We start from the raw sequence: 22,267 nt of genomic DNA on the forward strand, positions 1-22,267 counted from the left end.
AGTTTCCGAGCGCTGCTCGTGGGCGTGCAGCAGATAGAGAACTTTACATAATTGACAGTTTGGGAGTCCGGTCACACGCCGTCGTGGGCTCCAGAAGATGCCCGTGCACGTGAGTGTCCACGTGATCACGAGAGCTTCCGCCGCCTCTCTCGGGACGGTCTCCAGGTTTGGTTTTCGCCGAGCGTCCCTTTTTTTAAGTCGAGATCCGAGGCAGCTCCACACTTCATCAAAAAGCCCAAACCACACGTGCGGGCGCAGACGGAGCCAGACATGCACTGGAGGCTCCGACGCGCCCTCCCACACTCGCAGATGGTCTGAGTGATGCCTCGACAATTAGGCTGATCCGTTTAAAGTCTCTCGCCGTAACAAGTTGAAGGGAGCCGGCTGCCGGGATCTCGGCGCTCACTGAAGCGTGCTGATTTCTCCGAGCTGTGCCAGCGGGCCTCCCGGGCCCCTTTCTGTGTGACCGAGCCCTTTCTTAATTACACCTGAGAGCAGCCAGCAGCTGCTCCTCTTCCACATCTGCGTCTCCATCAGTCAGGGCCGCTTGGAACGGGAGTCGCGTGAGGCAAACGTGAAACGAGAAACTTTCTCTCCCTTTCTTCTTTTCCCGTCTGCACTGCACTGTCTCTGATGTCGGAGGGAGATGAGGCCCCCATTTCAGTCTCATGATAAGGAATGCATGTTTTGGGGCTCAACTGGTAAAAAAAACAAAAAAAACAATTGCCACTCGCCTTTGTTTACCCTTTTTTTTTGCAGAATGAATTCACATCATCGCAGGGGCAGTGCAATGTGTCATCAGGGGCATTGCAGAGGAAACGGAAAAAGCCTCTCGACGCTATCAAGACTCTGTTTATCGTTGATCTTTTTAATTTAAAATTTTAAGCAGAAGAATAGGAAGTAGGTAAACACCCTCCCCTCCCCGAATCTCAACGGTCGACTCGGCTCACTGAAAAGTGGCCCGACATCAAATTAAGTGTGGCGGAAAGGGGGCGGGGCTCGTCGTTTTCATGAATATCAGCCAAGCACATGCTTTGAGCCAGAATACCACATTTCATATCTGAATGCATCGCTGCTACCGTGAAGCATAAATATTTATCAGGGCTCACAAAGGTTAAGTGTGTGGGTGTAATGGAATGTGGCAGCTGAAACAAAACATATCTGCATTCCTCCTGGAGGAAAGAGCGCTCCAAGAACACAGCAGCGTCAATGGGAAGAAGAAAACAAAAAACAAACCCAAGACAAAACAATGCAGCACAATGAACTCCGTCAACACTGCAGCACAATCATCAGTTTTAGATGCACAGAGTGATTTGACCTCTGCATGTCATCAGCAATGTAACACCACAGTCTCACAACACACTGATGTCAAGGGTTATTCTGTATATTCAGGGCAGTGGATGACAGATCTTTCTTTAGCCCACTTATAGTAGTCATGAAACCACCAAGTGCTTTTCTTACCAAGAGTCAGAATACACATATTCTAACCTGCCACATATTATACTCACTTTATGATCTATCTGTGTGTTATGATTTGGTATTCTCTGTTGTGCTTTTTGTTTCTTTAGGTCTATTGTCTCCTTGTGAGTCGAAACGGATTTTGCAGTGTGCTCATGTTCTGTCTCTTTCCTGATTTTCCTGATTACACGAATATGTTGCAACTGTGTGTCATTCCTCCAACCTCCCCTGTGTAGTTAAGCTTGATGTTCTCAAAGTGTTTATGGCAACAATTATCATTTGCAGGTGCGGATTGTTGGGTTCTCCCTTTTGTCTTACCCTGTGCTGCTGAAATAGCGGGGCTGTTTGATAATATCGTGAATTTTGAATCTACTCCTCTTAATTGAGTATTTGTGTGTGTGTGTTAAACTTGGTTTTGCTCAGCATGGCATTAAAACTAAGTCAATTTGCTAGCCTCACTTACAATGCAGCCTGGATGTAAATATAGATAGATAGATAGATAGATAGATAGATAGGTAGATAGATGTGCTATTGGTGGGAGTGTCAATTGTATTTTAACTCAGTGGTTCACTCAACCACTCTTATGATGACCTGAAACAGAACAGATTTTTCCACAATGTGATTGGAGCTGGTTGTGAAATCGCACAATCCAAAATAAGTAGATTTTTTTTATTTCAAAATCAAAGAATTTATTCAAAGTAAAAGCTTGTCACCATTGTGACATGAGGCATCAGACATCAACTATTGCTTAAAAAACCCCACAACTTTACACCTCATCACATATTATTAAAAAGGCTGAATCAGTATCTTTATACACTGCAATCCAAACACACAAATCACTTAATGTAGTGCAGCTGTTTATTTTTTTTTATTGTAAACACAGTGGCGATCAATAGTGATGTTCCCTGCAGCAAAAGCTACAAAGGTTATTGATTTAATTCCAAAGATTGTATGGAGTTCTTAACAAGGTATCTTAAATGGAGATGTGAAACAGAATTGTTGAATATTTTGATATTTCTGAACATTGTTAACAGCTTCTGTTTCTTTTCTTTTTTTTTTCAGTCATTGCAAAAGCATAAACAAGATTTTGTGACATTATATTTGTTCTAGGTTTCGGTGTCACTCTGCCATGCAATCCTACCGTTGGCATTCTTCTAATGATATGATGCTTCAGTGCATATGAGTCCTCGGGCTTTACCAAGGAATCATTGGGGCAGGGTGGCAAGTCCTACCACATAGCAGGCCGGTTTCTCCAAAGATATCATTATTGCTACCGGCACCCTGTATGAAACGCGCAGTGGGCAAACGTAGATGACAAAAGTCTAGAAAAAACATTGTATTGTACATTTTTTTATCACCACAACTGATGTAAAGGTTGAAGAATTTCATGGGCATTAAAACCAAGCCACAGTTGAAATGCCAGGACGCTAATCTCTGTGTCTGTTAGACATGATATTCATTGTTGTACGTCAACCTCCGAGTGCAGTCAGGATCCACGTCGGCTTTTACGTCCTTGGTTGAACTGACTCCAGAACGAGATAACTTTTTCTTCCTTTTGATAATAATGACCAAAACGACAGCCCAAACCACCAGCAGGCACACCAGTCCGGCTCCAACAGCATACGCCCTCACGTTGTTATCTGGTGCTTGGGGAAGTTTGGTGTTCATTTCAGGGTACCCGGTCACCACCGAGATGGTCATGGTCTTCTGATCGGGTACTACGCTCACAAAGGTTTCTTGTTTGAAGATGCACCTCAGTGAGTCATGCCAGTGCTGGTTGTCAATGTATTCCCCTTCCCCAGAGTAATCTCCTGCATATTCACCCATGTAGTCGGCTCCGTCGAGGAAAGAAGGACCCTCAGCAACGACACACCAGTACGTCCTGAGATCTCCCTCTGCCAGGTTTGATATCGTCATCGAGGAGCTGTTGTCAGACAGCGTGAGCCGGTCCCTCAGATCCCGGGGGAGGGCGATGGTCTCATCCTCCGAGTCGTGGATGAGTTCGTCCCCACCTGAAGGATCCAGGCGATGCCACTGAACCCTCGCGTCTCCTCTTTCATCGACATCGCAATCAAGAGAGACAACCTGGCCCAAAAATACAACTGCTTCTTGGGACTGCTTTTTGGGGCAGAGAACCAGTGAGTACTGCATCTCAAGAGAAGAGGAGTGGCATGAATACTTCCCACTGTGTTCTCCCGAGACATTACTAATTACCAAGAAGAAGTCCTCTGATTCCTCCTCAAAGGATACTTTCATATGACTCTGCAGCTCGCTGCTGCTATTCATCACCCCTAGGGGCGTCTTCCATTGCTGGTTGTAGCCGTTGGCAGGACACTTTAGGACCACTGCGTCCCCCTCTGAGGTGAAGATCTCTGTACTCTCACTGTTGTCTGGTAGGTGCATGGTATGGAAACTGAGACACTTTGCATCCTTTACAACCACACAGTAGTAGTTCTGGTTCGGCTTCAACACGCTTTTATTCAGGGAGAGGACCTCGCCTCTCTGTTGGACCTGTATGAGTCCAGGCAGCTCACTCAGAGGCTCCAGTGACACGCTGGTATCAAGGAAGAGTGTGATCTTATAAGAAGGAAAGCTTTCATGGTACCAGCGCACAGAGGTTCCTTCCAGGCCGACGGAAGAGCTGCCGCAGAGGAGTTCAACCCTGCCATCCTGTTCCGTTTCAATGATGTCCGTAGGTTCGACTTCTTCGTCGCACACCAGGAGCTCCTGGGTGTGCTGGCTGACCAGCATTTGGTTCTGCCAGCACTCTCTCCGGTACACCCCCGAGTCCGTGTATGTCAGGTTCTTGATCTGCAAGCCGAGCGGATGCTGATGCCCATTGATGTGGATACGACCCCTGAACTCTGCCGGGGCTGAGAGAGCGGCAGCGTCGCTGGAGGAGTTACCGAGTAGCCGGTCGCCCAGTGGTGTTGACTTGAAGACCACGATGTAGTCCACCCCAAAACAATATCCCATCTCGACGACGCTGCCCCTTGCGTGGAACACAGGCTCCACCTCGTCGCTGCAGACCCAGGAAACCAGGTAGAAGAGCAGGAGTCCTAGAAAAGGGAGGCTGCTCATGTTGCCAGTCCGTCCCGTGTATCACTTTGTTGTGAATGTCGTGACGCTGTGCCTGGTTTAATACATCTGCTCTGATTTGTCACTGTATTTCCGCCTCAAACTGGTTCCAGTTTTTCGTCATGCAAATTCTTCCTCTGCCACACGGGCAAGCACACGCGCACGCACACGCAAACACACACACACACACACACACAATCACAATGTTAGATGGATAACTACTGTTCAGACCATAGTTAATTTTTGAAGGAGAGATTGCAGCGGAATTTTATTTATTGGAGGAAGCTCTTTAATTAGGTCATATCGTTCAGGAAATGTTGTATGTGGACTATTGTTGTGTAGTTGGACTAGTTTTTACATTGCTCTGGGTGTGTTCAGTTATTCAGTGAGCCATGTCATGTAAGGACACCTGACAAAGAGTTATGTGGCCATTATTTTTTCCCTCTCTGTCTCTGTGCCTGTAACAGGGCTCCCAGTCATTGCACTCATCTCCTTAACTTATTTCAACCAAATCTAGACCATTAAGTTTTCTTTGCCAGGACTCTGTTATCACTTGATGGTTTGTTTTACACAGAGCGTGTGAGCACAACAGATTGTGTTTAGTTTGTCTTGCTCTTTTGGTTTCACATGTGCTCAAGCGTACAAAAATGCAGACTGATGTGACATCAAACAGGCTGGTCAGGTCCCCCATGTAGATTATTCTGTTGCCTTGTATTATTGTATCTTCTGTTTTTGTGGCTTGAAATGTGCCTTCTTTTGCTTTTTGTTTTTAGCTACCAGGGGCTTCATGCTCTGGTTTCATAGATGAGAGTTGAGCAGTGGAATAGGAATGTAGGAATGAAAGCTGCAACACCAGTGCACAATCTTTCATGATACCCCAGCCCTGTGAATGGAGTGGTACTGGAGCACATTTTTCACTGGCTCTGACACATGCGTCTGGCCCCCGTCCTGTTAGGACAGATGTTCTGCCCTCGTCTGTGACAGGCCGGCCATTTACCTGTGACAGGATCTGATAGAAACTGTCTGTCTGTTTATTCCCAGCATACAATCCTATCTGAATGGGACTGGGACTTACAGTCAGGGGTGCAAGACAGTCCGTGTGATTGCGTTAGAGTGGAACTACTGCTCAAACCAAATTGGTGCGGACTCCATTGTGCTTGGATTAATGCAGCAGGCATGTGCCAACCGTGTTTTCAACACAAAAATATTTGTGTCCAGGAACTTTGAATGAAAGTGAGAAGAGCTGACAAGAAGCCAATTTTAAAGTTTCGTTGCAGTTGCAGCTGTTGCTTGTTTATCTGCAAGAGGTCTCTAATGTTTCCACTCTTCCGCCTCCCTGTTCACCTGCGCGCGTGTGTACATGATTGAGTGTGTGTGTGTGTGTGTGTGTGTGTGAGGATGTTTTGACAGTTTTGGCTCTGCCACCTGCACAGCTGCACCTTCATAACTTCATTGCTTTTCCTGAACACCTGCCAATCATCAGCTCATCTGCTGGTAATTAGGGTACCGGTTTTTCCAGGTTTTTGCTCTTCCTTCCTGTGTTATGCTCACCTTATTTAACCTCTGTTCCAGTTTAATGTGAATTTTGGCATGACCAACCAGCTTCTGTCCTCGCTCAAGATAATCAAAAACATTTCCATTTGGGTTAAAACTGTTAACTGTTGCATAACATGTAGACACTCGCTGCCAGCCTGGCTGCCAGCCTGATGGCTCCATGCAATTCATTGATCAGTGGCAGACACCAGATTTTTTTTTTTTTAAAGGAATTTTAAGTGAGGATAAACAAATGTTTGACTATTTAATGGTATTCATAACCAGTCTGTTCCCGTTGTGTTGAGATAAATCTAGTCTTTACTTCTGTAGTAGCCATTAAACAACTTGGGTATACATTTCACTTAGGAGCTGGGTTTACATGTAGCCTAATACTGGCCAAAAAAACATACTGCAAAAGAAATCACGTGCAAAAAAGATAAAACACCCTCTGAACTCTAAAAAATTCAAAAGAAAAGCACAGCATACAGCACAGATGGCACAGAGAGATAGATGCATCTGTTGGTCCCCTGTGTCTGAAGGTTATTATTCTCTGCCGCCATTGATTGTGTCTGTTTAAAATTGTAGACAATAATTCCTACTTTTTATTGTAGTCCATAAAAGCTAGGAGAGCATTCATGAATTTAAATATTAATGTGCGTCACTGTTTTAGTTATTGGCCTTGTGATTTTGTATTAAAAATACATTTAAAAGATGCCTTTACAATTATTCAAGAGTTTAGGTTAACTCTTGTAATACAATAGCTGCGATTCTTATCAGCATTGTATCTTCATGTAACAAATGCTGCTTTAGATGTGTAGTTCTGATGGTGTTGCATGTCAAAAGCAAAAAAAATGTTGCTCTAAATGAGCAGTAGAGAATCACATAATTGATAATAACCTGGCAGATTTTTGTGCCAGGTATGTGCAAACGCTGTAGGAATTTGGCTTCAGTGTTTCAGTCGTGTACACATGAAAGACATGGCAAATTAAAAAAAAAAGACAGATTAATAAATATATGTACATATATACGTTTATTTTCGAAAGTGGAATGCTGAATGTGCAAATATTCATGAGTTTGACAGTTATGGGGGAAGAAGCTGTTTTTGAATCTGGTGGTTGGGGCAAACTGAGCTCTGTAGCGCCTACCTAAGGGGAAGCAGTCTGAACAGTTTGTGTGAGGGGTGTGAGGGTTCTGCAACAATGACAACTGCCTGGTCCCTGACTCTTGACCTGTAAAATGACTGAAGTGTGAAAAGAGTCTGTATAAACCTTTACGAGTATAGATTGGGGAGGAAACTGACAGGAAGTTCAATCTCTAAGTGCTTTCAACTAGACCTGAGATTCACAACCAAGGGAAAAATAAAGCATAACCCAAACGGAATTGGAAGTATGGCCAGGATAGATGTATTGCGTTGGCAGATTGAAAAAACTTGACTGCTTGCTCTGTGGAACTCTTTTTCTCAACTCTCCCTGGGTAATAAATAGCACAAACTAAGACTGCTGCTTGAAAAATCAATCCCTCACTGTGCTCTTCTAGTTGATGTCCTATTTTTTTTTTTTTTTTACATTGCTTAACGAGGAAATCACTTTCGAAAGTACACATCTCAAATCTAGTTAGGATTTTTTTTTTTTTTTTTTTTTTATCTTTCAGTCTTTCACTGTCAAGTCCTGGGTTGGTTTGCCTTTCGTTCAATGTACAAAGTGTCTGTATCATGAACTGTGACTGTGACTGGAAATTTGGTATTGGGTCGGAAATGTCACAAATTACAGGAAAATGTGTGGTTTAAGGCAACACATTCTGTTCTTGATCTCTGTATTTATTGTTTTATGTGCAATAAAATGTTAATCATACTGTTTAACTGTATTTGCCGATTGCCTCCTTAACATGAACGAGAAAAAGAAGACCGCCTGAATGGGAGAACATGATGCCAGGAAATTGCTCAAATTGTAAAGATAATTTAACATCATAGAAAACATTTCTGTTGGTTTTCTTTGTTTTCCTTCTTTGGTACATTACAGCGGAAAATGATGAATGATGAATGAAGCAAATTGGGTCACTATTGATTGCTAACTCAGGAACTACTCCATATACAAAGCAGATCAAGCAAACCATTTACTCTAAAAGCCTGTACAAGAGTGTTTTTTTTTTTCCTGTAATAAAGGAATAGAGGAAAAAGCTTTTAATAAATCCTTACAAAAACAATACAACAACAATGATCCGCTGACGGAGGAAGCAACCTTCTCGGTTTTAAAAAGGAAAACATACCAATGTCATTTCTCCCAAGAGGCATATCATCGGTTTGCTATAAACTATAAAGAACACAGATACACACTTGGCAGTGATGACGTCCATTCGGATGAGGGAACAGCTTGCAGAGCTGGTGATCAGGCGTCATGATTGAGCACCAACTGCGAGAAATTTCACCATGTGTTCGGTCCAATCCAGCCCGCCGCTGATTATGCTCATCAGGACTCCGTATGCTGCTGGGTTTGGAGGAACACCAACTGCTGTTGAAGAGTCAGATGTGTTTTGTTGTTGTTTTGCCAAAAGTGTTTAAATTCCTGGGCACATGCACTGTCAGGATTTTTTTTTTCTCTGGTGGCTGAATTGCAATTTAGATATTTAAGGATTTACAAAAAGTTATTTCAGGGTCACTTCCCTCCTAGATTTAGGTGTTGTCGCTGATTCACTGCTCTCATACATACATACATACATACATACATACATACATACATAGTCCGACTTCGCGGGGCGTGATTTTATTTCTCCCTCCCCACTCTCGAGTTTCCGACTCGGAACCACTGTGAACGCGAAAATTTCGTCACGTCACTTCCTCCGGCCGCAGCTGAAGGTAATTCTCCGAGTGAACCAACTGTGTCGAAGCGTTCTGTCAGCTCTCAACGAATTAATTTCCGGTCAGCGCTAACGTTCCGAATGACCGGATCAAAAACTCCGTAACGTAACGTCACGTCACGTGATGTAATTCCCGCAGCGGCAGTGTCCTTCTCTCACTGGACAGGTAGCATGCAGCTAGCATGCTAGCCGGCTACCTTTCTCCCGTCTTGCGTAAAGGGGTGGAATTGAATCCCGAGCGTAAAACAAAATTGAAGTTTGGTGCCTTCGAATTTTATTTAGTGTGGTCAACGGGGCAGTAACATGCCTTGGCTGACGCACAGGTGCTTGGATAATGTAATGTCCACCGTCGCACAAGTGAAATAGGCTTTGCAAGTGTTTCCCTTTTGTGAATGGCTGTTCGTCCGATGATGTTTTAGAAGCTGTTTTTCTTTTTTTTTTTTTTACTCCCGCATTGGCACATTTGGTAGAAGCCGCGTGCAAAAAAAACAACACAACGTTATCTTATGATGAGAGGTTTTTGTTTTGTTTTGTTTTTAAAAAGACAAAATACGACTTTCAATAGAAAATTACATTTGGAATCGGTTAAGTTTATGACACAGTGCCAAAAACCCATCACATGTAGCTTCTATGATGTATGTGGGCAACTCAGTGATCTCTCTCTCTCTCTCTCTCTCTCTCACACACACACACACACACACACACACACACACACACACACACACACACACACACACTAACACATTATTTGACTTTCTATCATGTTCATGCTCACCAGCTACCCTCTGACTGTTAATTCTACCAGTATAATGTGGCATTTAATGCTTGGCACATAAAGTGAAAAGTGGGGCAAATGGGAAAACGATGACAGTCACGAGTTGCTCTCCTGTTGGCTCATCAGAGAAATGCTTGACATTTTCAAATGAAGCATCGCAGGCTTAACTAAGAGAACTGGACAAGGTCTGTTAAACTGTCTGTGTTAAGCTTCTTAAGCTTTAAAGTATATATATATTTTTTTAAATATATATTTGCCTACAAAATATTATTTTCTGCCAAAAGGCAAATGAAACTTGATTGAGTTTCATACGCAGCACAACAGCCAAATCACATTTGTTTCCCCAGATATGAACAGCATTTGTTTGTAAGATATTTTGGCCTAATTCTAAAGTAGGAGCAAGTGGGGAATTTGCGTTGATTTTTTGTTTTTTGTGGTTGTAATGGTTGTAACAGCTTCTTCCCATCTTATTTCCTTAGGTGATCGCTGCCTGATTTTTCATCAATGTTGCGCCTGGTAGCAGCCTCCCTGTGCCTGCGATGCCCGAGTGTCGCGGCTGTAGCGCTAAACCCCAGGAGGTGTGCGACGCTGAGCTCGGCGGAGAACCAGCAGACCGTGGAGGACCTCTATGACCTCTCCGTGGACATTCAGAAGATCCGCAAACTGAATGGCTGGGTCCTGCATCAGAGCCCAGCGTATGCTAAGGAGGTAGCCGAACTGCTCAAAGACATGGGGGCCTCAGGGCCCATCATTGCCCGGATCATAACGGTCCACCCCGAGGCTGTCCTGTGTCAGCTGGGGCACATGCAAGCTCAGAGGGAGCTGTGGATGTCCGTGTGCCCCGGCCAAAAAGAACTGGTGGGGATCATTGAGAAATTCCCAGCCTCCTTCTTCACGCCCACCAGTCACCACGGCAACCAGAGGGACAACATCGCCTACTTCCAGAGCTTAAACCTCAACAAACGAATCGTCACCAAGCTGATGGCCAGCGCTCCGCAGAGCTTCAGTCGATCAGTGGAACAAAACAAGGTGATGGTGCACACGCTGCAGCAGGCCTACAAGGACCTCGGGGGAGATGAAGCCAACATGAAGATCTGGCTTCAAAAGCTGCTGAGCCAGAACCCGTTCGTCCTCCTCAAGCCTCCCGAGGTGCTCAGGCAGAACCTGCTGTTCCTGAGAGACAAGGGCTTCAGCACAGCAGAGCTCCTCCACCTCCTCTCCAAACTCCGGGGCTTTGTCACCGAGCTGAACCCGGACAGCATGCGCAGCACCCTGTCCTTCTCCCAGGAGACCATCGGCTGCTCGGAGGCAGAGCTGCGGGACATCATCCTCAAATGCCCGGCCGTGCTTTACTACCCCAGAAGCACCCTGGCCGAGCGCATTGACAGCATGCTCAAGGCTGGTATCAGCATGTCCCAAATCATAGCGACTCCCACGGTTTTGGAGCTGACCACACAGATAGTCACTTATCGCATGCAGAGACTGAAGTCCCACGGTTACGATGCGAGAGCAGGTAGCCTGGAGGTGCTGAACGGCACGAAGAAGGACTTTGAGATGAATTATGGGAAACTGCAGCTTCGCCGAGAAAGACCCATTTTTAACCCTGTTGCCCCTCTAAAAGGAGATGATTGACATTGCCTGTGGCCTCGTATCTGTGTTAATTAACGGTCAACTGGATGCGCGTAGGTTCGACACACGGATCAGGTTTCAGTGCTCTTATCTTCAACGGTGCTCTCGCTGCAAGCCTCATATTCTATGCTGAGATGTATTTATATTTATTTGTGATTGAAGCCAATAATATTTGATTTTACCTCAAGCGTTCTGCCGTTGGTTTTTGTCCGTTTGTTGTGTCAAATCAGGATCTGGCCAATTTAAGTGTTTTCACAGGCAGGCTGTTGGTTTGTAGTGAATGGCATAAAGGCAATTGAAATACTCCCAACAAGCCGGTTGCGCCAACCACAGTGTCACCACCAGTTGCTGCAGTTGGAGCCGAGCTCATGCAGAGGATGGCCGGGATGTGGTCGCCTGAGTACTGGTTTGAGTTGTCAGTGTTGTCAAATGTGATGCGAGGGAAGAAACGTAATTTGTTTTTAGACACTTGCTGCAACCACAATCTGCAGACTTATGCCAGGAGAGACGAACTCTTGAATAGGGTAAAGGATATCAGAAGGACGAATGTGGAAATGTGTCAAAAGGAACCTCCGTGTGAATGGTTATCTATGAATTTAAGGGTGGCATTGCCGGGACTTCCTGCCAGAGAGTAAGCAGACTCTTCTGAATCAAAAGCCCGACTCAGCACAAGGATATTATTATTAGCCTTCGTCTCAAGTTTTTAATGACCGCGATTATTTCAATTTTCCAATCAGTTCATGTACAGTCTGCCTGAGTGTTTAATTTTCACCACAGGCTTTTCCCTGCACAATTGTTTCCTGATTTTTTTATTGCGGCTTTACAATTGGAAACCACAGCCACGTTTCCTGTTTTGATTTTTAAACAATGCACAAATGCAGCCACATGGACAGCAGCAAAAATGATCCCTTATTTAGAATCCCTTCTTTTCACTCTTCCGGCCTTTCAGTTAATTTATTGTGACGATATGAATTAACTGAAAGGAACAGCCAAAAAAATCAGCTGAACGCTTTTATCTGTGTGAATGTTTCAATGCATTTTATTGTAAACCTAAAAATGATTTTTTTTTTTTTTTTTTTTTTTTTTTGCTTCTCGCAAAATTGTCAGGAATGCGGAGCGACAACCTTGGGAAATATTTCAGAACTAATGGAGACATGAGTTCTGGCCTGGAGGTTTCTTTGCTCTCATAATGTGGATGATGGGTGGGTGGGGGGGCGGTCACAACAAAAAGAGCAAGGACTTGTGTATCCAGAGGCTGCGGGAGCAAGAAGAGGAAGGGCAGGAGCCTTTGTGTGTGTGTGTGTGTGTGTGTGTGTGTGTGTGTGTGTGTGTGTGTGTGTGTGTGTGTGTGTGTGTGTGAGGTTTTTCGTACATGTTAACAACTTCCCATCTGCTGCCATCTGCATCGCTCAGCATGCCCCCGTAGTCATGGGGACAGCCAGTGGGCAGCTGATGCAGGAGTGAGTGCGTCTGGTAATGATTGTGAGCTCTGCGGATGGATTCATCATCCCTCTGCCACCCCCCCACCCCCCCACCCTCCCTCTACTCCCTCACACCACCACCTCCTCCCAACAATTTACAACACGGGGCCCCTGAGGGATCTACAGAGCAGTTGCACGAACTGATGTATGAAGGTTAACTGCGCAGACTCCTGCGACATTTTTCTTTCAGTGCGGTGCGGGGAAAGTTTGCACCTCTGAGAGACACCGGACGACAAACACGAGGACCTCATGGGAATTCATGAAGATGATGAGGTGAGTTGACACGGCGTCAGGTGAGCGAATGAACCCCAGTCCTCTCCTGCCACCGCGCCCCTTCCCAACCTCCCTGTGCCATCACAGGCTGCGCTTTTTGAATTACGCAGACAGGCCAGAGAGGTTAATAGGAGAGAGTGTAAATTGTCCTTTTTCATTTCCAACATGACACTGGTTGATAATAACTGCGCTTAACACAGTGCTGGGATGGCTCCCGTGCCACCGGGAAATAATGACATTTGCATCTAAAGGCTATCATTTTCTCTCTGAGCCAGAGCAGAGGACGATGACCTCAGTGGCAGCTAATCTTCATTTTCCCTCTCACTCTTTTTTTTTTGTAGAGCAAAAAAATCAAGTCAGAGAGCAGAATCTTTTTTTTATTTTTTATTTTTTTCAACCAAGTAAACAGTAATTTGTCATTTTGAAATGCCTTGGCTGCTCTCCTGGCTGGTACAATAATAAAAAGAAAAGGAATAAATAATAATAAGAGAAAATGGGAAATAGACAAACTCTTACCCTAATCCTAAAGATAGAAACACTTGTCCAAGCTGTGCGTATTTTTAGAAAAGAGTGGAAATTTAACAGTGATGTCATTGTTACTGGGCATAATTGGACAATTGAGGGAAAGAAACTGTTCAAGTGAAGGTAATATTAGGTTTAATTCAGATGCTTGTGCATACTCATATAATCACTGACGTAAATACATTTAAACCAGTTAGTTGACCCACGCATAAGATGGGCAATGTATGCATAACATGCTGTGTTAGCTCTGTGCAGAGTAATTTGATACCAAAGAGAAGACACAGGAACCAGACCCTCGTAAAAAACAGTGACCCTCAGTGAACCGCCGTACCAGGGAGAGAGAGAGGATTGTCGTGGAAAAAATAAAAACTCTGACCAGATCACCGTGTTTTTTGTTTTTTTTTTATAAGAAATAGAGTACAATACAAACGAACAACAATGCCATGAAATGAGAGCAAGTGAACCAGTGTGTGTAGTGAGAAAAAGAGTAAGAGAGTGCAAGTAGCGAGTGAGTGAGTGCCCGAGAGTGAGTCTACAAAGGAGGAGAGAGGATGTGTATTCAGGAGTCTCAAAGATACTGAGAGGCCGAAGCACTCAGGCTCCCAATGGCCTTGCTCAGAGGCCTATCGCTGGGAAAACCAAGTGATACCAGACTCCACAAGACAATAATTCAACCAGAAGGACACTGCTCAACTAAGTAACATTAACGAAATGCAGGTACAAGTCGTATATTAAGACGTTCAAACAAAGTGGTAAATTCTCCAACTCTTTGACACCGTCGTGCCCTCTCCCAATGTGAACAGGGCCAGAACCCCCTTCCCAGGAAGACAGGGACGGACAAATGTAAACAGAGCATTTAACAGACATACAATGGTACAATGGTGCGCTTAACATGGGGAAAATATCATGCATTAACATGTCAATAACAACGTGAAAATGACAATTTTCCATTACAGGACCATGGGGCTGTCTACCAGATACGGACATGTTTCCTGAAGCATGAAGAGCTGGTTCTTTTTCTATGTGTAAAGACTGGGTCAGGGAGAGAACAGCAGTCAGACTTTGTGCTCTGACAACACATTGCTGCTGCTTGGGCTAGAACTCGACCCAGACCTCTGCATACTTGTATTCCGAATTAGCATAGTAAAGATGAAATCGGCATTCTTCTCCTGAGACTCTTCAGTCACCAAACACGTGGATCGTCAGCACACCACTTGAAAATAGGGCGATCCAACACAAGGATCCACTTTTGGGGTTTGAAAAAAAAAACGTATCGTTTCTGTGCCGCTTTTACGTCTGTGTTTGATGCCTGAATCGATAGAATGTGTCGGTACGCATTTGTGGGTGAATGAGGAGTGGAGTGTGCAGCGCGTGGCCTTGGGGGCGGAGGTGCTGCTGCTGCTGCTGCTGCTGCTGCTGCTGCTGAGCGATGCGTTGGTGTGTGCCGTGTGAAAACATCCCCCATCCAGGTGTGCGCGCGAAGGTCAATGCCAGATTGTTGATTGTTACATCTGGAATAAGTGCACTAAACAAGAAGTTGTTATCCAGCATCCCGACGTCCTGCATCATCTTGTGCAACCGCCATAGCTTCTCCTGTTTCCCTGGTGTCTGGCGTGCTGGAGGTCACTGGTGGGAGGGAGCAAAGCCACACCTCAGTGTTTTTAACGCTACACTCTCAAAGCATTATTTTTCTTGCAGCTCGACATTCCGATGTCCGTGACAGTGTGTTTCGGAAACTGACTTTGCAAGCGGTGACAGGACTGAGGGAGTATGCGCTGCAGGCTGCCTAACAAAATGTCACAAAGAAATAGACAAAGAAAAAAAACAGGAAGCCTTGTGTCCCTTGTTTGATTCCTGAGAGGAGGGAGGAGCCATGTGGCGGTTAAACTCACCCCGAAACTAACGATGTAACCCACTAATGGCATGTTTAAAAAATATACATAAAAAGGTGAGATGTTTGTCCATTTCTCTGTTGGTTGATTTGATTGAAGATACTTAAATAATAGCAACATCACATGCTTACCATTCAAATAATTTCAATATTAGACTTTAGTTTTTGTTGTCAACAGTGATTTCTTTCACTGAAATCATGTAATCCATCCATCCATCCATTTTCAATACCCGCTTCTTCCTGCACTCATATGGCAAAGGCAGGTTGACACCCTGGACAAGTCACCAGTCCATCACATGGCTTCATGTAATGCATTCGTTTCACAAGAAACGAAAAGAAAAAAAAAATCATTGAAGTTTTAGGCAGCATGCGTGTTCTTACTGGAAAAACAAGTCGGAGTCCCTGCTGCCAGGCCTCACGCTCATCAGTGTTTTGGACACCAAACAATACAGCACTTTGAATGTGAGTAGAAGCGGAGGCGTGCAAAGCTATTATCCTAAAGAGGGATGTGGCATTTGCAAGTGAGAAAAATGATTTCTTTTCACAAAATATTTTTTCCGAAGTCTTCAAACTACGATCTGATGAAATATATATATACATATATATATATATATATATATATATATATATATATATATATATATATATATATATATATATGTATATATATATGTATATATATATGTATATATATATATATATATATATATATATATATATATATATATATATATATGTATATATATGTATATATATATATATATATATATGTATATATATATATATATATATACATATATATATGTATGTATATATATGTATATATATATACGTATATATATATGTATATATATATATATATGTATATATATATATATGTATATATATATATATATATATGTATATATATATGTATATATATATATATGTATATATATATGTATATATATATATATATATGTATATATACATATATATATGTATACATATATATATATGTATACATATATATATGTATATATATATATATATATGTATATATATATATATATATATATATATATATATATATACATCTAAACTTTGTTTCTCTGAGATGACAGTTCAAAGATAATACTCCTCAAAATACATATATTTGAGGCCATACTGGATTTAAAGTAAAATGCAAGATTTAATATTATAAACATGTGAGTAATTATAGTAGATTAGAAATTGTGAATTCATATAATTTAAAGTCCCCAAACCCTGGGAGTGGGTTTGAAAAATAAACACAGGCAGCCTTCAACCTGCTGTATATGCAATTTAAAGACACCCAGTTTAAATCTATGTACACTGAAAAAGTCTCCCTCATATATATGTATATATATATATATATATATATATATATATATATATATATATATATATATACGTATATATATATATATATACGTATATATATATATATATATGTATATATATATATATATATATATGTATATATATATATATACATATATATATATATATATACGTATATATATATATATATATGTATATATATATATATATATATATATATGTATATATATATATATATATATGTATATATATATATATATATATATACTGGAAATACACACAGAAGAGAATTCAGAGGCGTATTCTTAGTACTTTGTTGTACTGATGTGCCGCCATCTAGTGGTCAAAAGTAATCACACAAACCCAACGGTTGCTAATAGATTTATTCTCAAAAAAGGTTATTTGGCTCCTACATCTAAACAAGTGTTAATAGTAGTGTCCATCAGTCATTTTAATGCTTTTGTTGAGCGGTGGATGGTATGAAGCACCAACACGGCGTCTACGGGGACCACCTAGCCCCCCCAAGTACCACGATTAGCCCGCAGGCTGGTTCTAAAAATAGCACAACTTGTTGAACTGCATCTAAAATTCAGTTTTTATCAAACCTTGTCAAGTTGTTGATAATTATTGACAACTCATTAAAGTGATTGTTGACTTCACATTGATCAGTATCGTAATTAATAATAATATCTAAATAAAAGCTAACTGAGAAAATGTGCGATTTCAGGAGAGTGTAGCAAACTGGTTGCCTTTCATATGACTCAGTACCCATGAAGTTGCTCTTCAAAAAGGTTGGGGAAGCCCTGGGATAAAGAGACCCGAGTAGCTGAAAAATAACTGAGCAAAGAATGTGACAGAGGAATCCAAACTGGCAAGGATGGCTCACTATCAAATTTGCTGTTGTAAAATCATAGTTTCTGCTGCCAACCAGCACAAGGACAATATTGTTTTTCGGACTAAGGAGTAGGAGGAAGTGGAAGGAAGAAGAAGAGGAGGGTCCATAGAAATGAATGACATGGTAACAGCACAAGGTGGCGTAAGAGTAAAAAACAACAACAACAACAAAGAGTTAGAAAAACGTAAAACAAAACATTATCAAACTGGAGTTAGTGACAAGATTTAGTAACAGTACTGTTCACACTTTTTTTTGTGTGTGTGTTACAAGGTGTGACGGCCGCTAGCCGAATTAGCGAAGGCTGCTATTGGTGCTGCAACTTGCTCACTTGTGTAACTGCAGCATCATTTTTGGGATTTGGAATTTTTTTTTGTTTGTTTTGTTCACAGTGCAGGCTCTCTCTTGAACACCTGGCATTTATACTTGATGCCGTTGTCCTCTTGAATCCCATCAGGAACATTAGGAAAGCTAGTTTGAAAAAAAAAGAAAAAAAAAAGGAAAAGGTTTTGTTAGTTAGATGTCTGCGTTTGCACGTACTAACCTGATCGTCTGGTTGCAATCTGAAAGAGTACAGATGCCACTAAATGAGGTAATAGATTCTTCTAATAGATTCTACCATGCTGATATGTGACGTGAGACACAAGAGTGCACTGGAGTTAAGACCTCAAAACGAAGATAAAATTGAGTTATATTCAGAATTAATCACATTTTAGTTGCTTATTACAAAAAAACCTTATTTCATTAATATTCATTATGACTCATTTCAATGTTTGCTCTTGTTGTAATCACAGGAGGATGCAGCAAGAAATAAAGATACCTTCTCTCGCTCAAACACAATGATAGAGTCAACAACCCAGTTTGAATGGCGCTGCCTTGCACACGCCTTTCAAGACCTGTAAGTGAGTCGAACTACTGTAGTGACTATACTGTCCCGTTGGAGCGTTATGAGATCCATATCTGTGGTGACGAATTGAATACAGATAAAACGCTAGCAAAACACTAACACATACCTATCCTGTAGTTTAAACAGATTTCTGTCAAACTCTGGGAAGAAAACATCACAGTCAAACTCAGCCATGACGTCGGTCAGGTACACCAGGTCACACCACGGGTGCTCCAACGCAACCTGAATGCAAATGATATGCAAAAGACGTCCAGATCAAACGGATAATACTAATGAAATGCATGAAAACTTCACTTTACTGGTCACATATACACCGTAATACGCATATGGGAAGCATATGGGAAACTAGGGTGCAGCCATGGGGACCAGATCCAGATGTTCTGAAATGTTTTTTTTTTTTTTTTAAGGATGCATACACGTTTGTACAGAATCAGTAGAAACAGGGATTTCGAACCGAGTGGTGATGCCACACTTGTTAGTATTCTAGCCTGAAACAGCCACCATGGCTGGATGGGGGTGGGGGGGCAAGCAACAGAAGGCAGCCAGGCAGGGCTCAGGGTTCACTTATGCTTTTATTACCTTGTAGACCTGCACCCCACCAACAATCCATATGGTCTCAATCAGGTCAGCAAGAGGCGGCTCTGATACCAGATTGACTGCAGCGTTAAAATCTTTGCATACAAAGTGGGCATGATCAGGTACTGTCCTGAAAGAGGATAGAAGTAGACAGAGATTGCGTTTACGAACTATGGCAATAAACTAGAACAAGATAAAGCTACCAGACCGTATGCTGAAATAGGCATCTCCATTTTAAATGTGCACACTGGCCAGAATGTAAAGAATGGCATTATTGTTTTCATTTGCCCTTGCCTTTTATGCAAAATGGAAGTCTCAGTTTTTGCATCAGTTGTCTATTTTCCTTGAGACAATTAAACATAAGCCTGATTGATGTCAATGGGGTTGTTATCTACAAGTCAAGTTTTTTTTTTTTTTTTCTTCTTCCACAGGGCCTGGTTTCATGTCCTTAAGTTAGAAGTGACCGATCAAACAAACTTACTGACAGATTTGCAAGGCTCCTAAAAAATGATGATAATTTTCAGATTATTTTGGTACTTTTTTCTCTGCATAAGTTTACAGAACTTACTCCAGTGTTGTGCTCAGCACAAAATGCATAATATTGGCTAACGGGAACGACGTCTGTGGGTTGGAGAACCAGCAGCGTTTTCCCCATATCATTGCGTTCATCTTTCCTGAAACAGAGGAAGCGAATAAACACGCTACTGTCAAACTTGTCAAATAGTCTAGGAGGCTTGAGCAAGTTTTGAGGTGACACTTTCTATGAACATGCTTGCACACATTTCTCTTTTTCTGTTCTTTTCTCCCAGCGGCTTGCAACAATCACAGTCGCATCGTGTTCAATTACGTTCATCGCGTTCAGTTCTATATATGAGCCAATTTGCGTCTAAATTGAAAAGGCTGGGAAAAACATGTACAGCATTTTTTCGACGGCTCACGTTTTGCCTAACGGCAGCTTAAGAGCTTATGCTCAACACAAAGCTTTTATCCCCATCAGCACATTTCAAGTGGATGTCTGTTAACTGTGACGGGGAAAGACCACTGAGCATGCAAGGTCAAACAAGAGTAGTTTTTCTATTTGAAATGAATGAATTATAAAATGAAGCTTAAATCTGGACAGACTTTCAGAGCAAACATGAGAGATCTAAGTAACCACAAGAAGAGAGATATTACTGTATATGTACACATGTTGCCAGAAAGTAACGCTGGATGGTCGAACTATTCAGCCAATTTATTTCTGCCACATAGCTTCCTCTTTCAAATCCAGGCTTATATGTCAGTGGTTCGTTTTCATACATCGTTGGATGGTCCCTGCCATGGCTTGAGGCATAGACAAGGCAGACATGAGGTGATATTACCTGGTCTTGACACCCTTGTGATAGTGTCCAGGAAGTACTGGAACTCTGACCTGCAAGAGCCAACATTTTGATAATTAATGAGGCTGAAGTGAGCGGGCTGCCAATGAGCAAATTAGACTTTGCAAACACTTTCCAAATAATATCGCGTTTTGTCTTCCTATTCACCACCTCCTTAAGTAAATAGTGAACAGGATGTGGTAACAACTGCAATAACAAACAATCATTCTAACCCTCCAATTCATGGGAAGGCCAGTAGGTAACTTTGGGGGCATTTTATGTTGATTATTTGTTTTCAGTCAAGGGTCCCCTCATATAATAATAATAATAATAATAATAATAATAATAATAATAATAATAATAATAAAAATAGCACTTGCATAAAGACTCAAAAAGAGGAAATAGAGGTGCTACTGCAAATTACGATGATGATGATGATGATGATTTTAACCAATAATGACCTAAGAAGTAGGCATATTCTGCAACATTTTCATTGCCCTAACAACATTAAGTAACTAAGTGACTCGTGTCCAAAGTACAAAGTCCAAGCAAACACGTTGCGGAAGATGCTTGGTTGAATTCAGTGGTGTAGTGGTCCCTGGAGAAGTGAGTTTACTCATTATGCAAACCCCATTTTTCTAAAGCAACATTGAGAAGGTACACGGTTGGTATATACCGTATAACCGCATATACCCTGCACTACACCACTGGTTGGATTTACGAAATGGGCTCTTTACATTGGAAACGGCGTGCAAAGCTGAATGTGAACTAAAGCGGAGGTTACAAAGAGTGCTTCGGGTTCCAATTTCGGACAGTTTGACCTTTCATATTGAGAAGTGAGTTTTACAAAGGTTTCATTGCAAATCTGATCAGTGATCAGTGACCTTTTTTTTTTTTGAGTCGATCTTCAGTACCTGTTGAAAAGTGCTTCTCTCCTGCATATTAAGCGTGTGGGCGGAACCATATTGCCAAGTTTCATTTTCATTAAAAAAATAAAATAAATGGTTTTGATTAAGGTTAGGGCTGGGTTAAAAGACAAACATAAAACAGTGTCATCCTTACGGTATACTCCAGGGCATCTGGCCATCCTTCCCGATGCCGTTGCCTCTGCAAGCCGCGGCGATGAGGCGAATGGGTTTCCTCTGCTTTGTGCTCATTTCGATCAAACAAAAACCACGGAGCGGACAGCCAGACAGCAAGACAGCCAGGGCTCTTCGACTGACGACCGGTCGACGTTGAGCGCCGACAATTTATCCACACTCGGCGGCGACGAACGATCGCCGCCTCCCGATTTGTCTCAGTCTGTGCGGAAATCACGGGGTTCTTGGGACGTGAAACGGGATTTAGCGCTTCTTTTGTTAAGAGGAAGCGCATTGTCTTTTTCTGTTTTTTCTTCTTTTTTTTTGCGCACATGATCACCAACGTGACTTGTCGGTTGTTACCTATACACACACACACACACACACACACACACACACACACACACACACACACACACACACACGGCCGTGTCTATCGTATCGATCTCGAGCCCAACTGTGGTGGTCAGTTGTTCGGGCAGGTCACAACTGTGGGGCTTCGTGTAAAGATCCGCATCGAGTCGCTTTTTGTTGTTTTATGCAATAGTCTGGCATCGTTTCCTGGAAGCATGTGCCATAATGCGTACGTCTCGAGCATCAGACAGAGTTCTGCTTGGATTAGAT

The 22,267-nt window shown here is 42.3% G+C and overlaps 2 protein-coding genes across 2 annotated transcripts; one reads left to right on the forward strand and one right to left on the reverse strand.

Annotated features, from left to right (window-relative positions):
• Positions 1 to 10,180: 10,180 nt before the first annotated feature.
• mterf2 (mitochondrial transcription termination factor 2) lies at positions 10,181 to 11,513 on the forward strand. The gene has a single exon (XM_076019383.1). The coding sequence runs from the start codon at positions 10,202 to 10,204 to the stop codon at positions 11,327 to 11,329; it is 1,128 nt and encodes a 375-aa protein (XP_075875498.1). The 5' UTR covers positions 10,181 to 10,201; the 3' UTR covers positions 11,330 to 11,513.
• A 5,828-nt stretch (positions 11,514 to 17,341) lies between these two features.
• On the reverse strand, positions 17,342 to 21,923 carry LOC142883995 (dihydrofolate reductase). The gene is made up of 7 exons (XM_076019384.1): positions 21,627 to 21,923; positions 20,568 to 20,617; positions 19,778 to 19,883; positions 19,213 to 19,339; positions 18,740 to 18,855; positions 17,926 to 18,197; positions 17,342 to 17,524 (listed from the first exon to the last, which is right to left on the reverse strand). Exons 1-6 carry the CDS (start codon positions 21,719 to 21,721, stop codon positions 18,113 to 18,115), a joined length of 579 nt encoding a protein of 192 aa, XP_075875499.1. The 5' UTR covers positions 21,722 to 21,923; the 3' UTR covers positions 17,342 to 17,524; positions 17,926 to 18,112.
• Positions 21,924 to 22,267: the final 344 nt, after the last annotated feature.

The sequence above is a fragment of the Nelusetta ayraudi genome, unplaced genomic scaffold, assembly GCF_046127955.1.
Source record: "Nelusetta ayraudi isolate G7.1 ecotype Tasmania unplaced genomic scaffold, CSIRO-AGI_Nayr_v1 ptg000009l, whole genome shotgun sequence".
Lineage (NCBI taxonomy): Eukaryota > Metazoa > Chordata > Actinopteri > Tetraodontiformes > Monacanthidae > Nelusetta > Nelusetta ayraudi.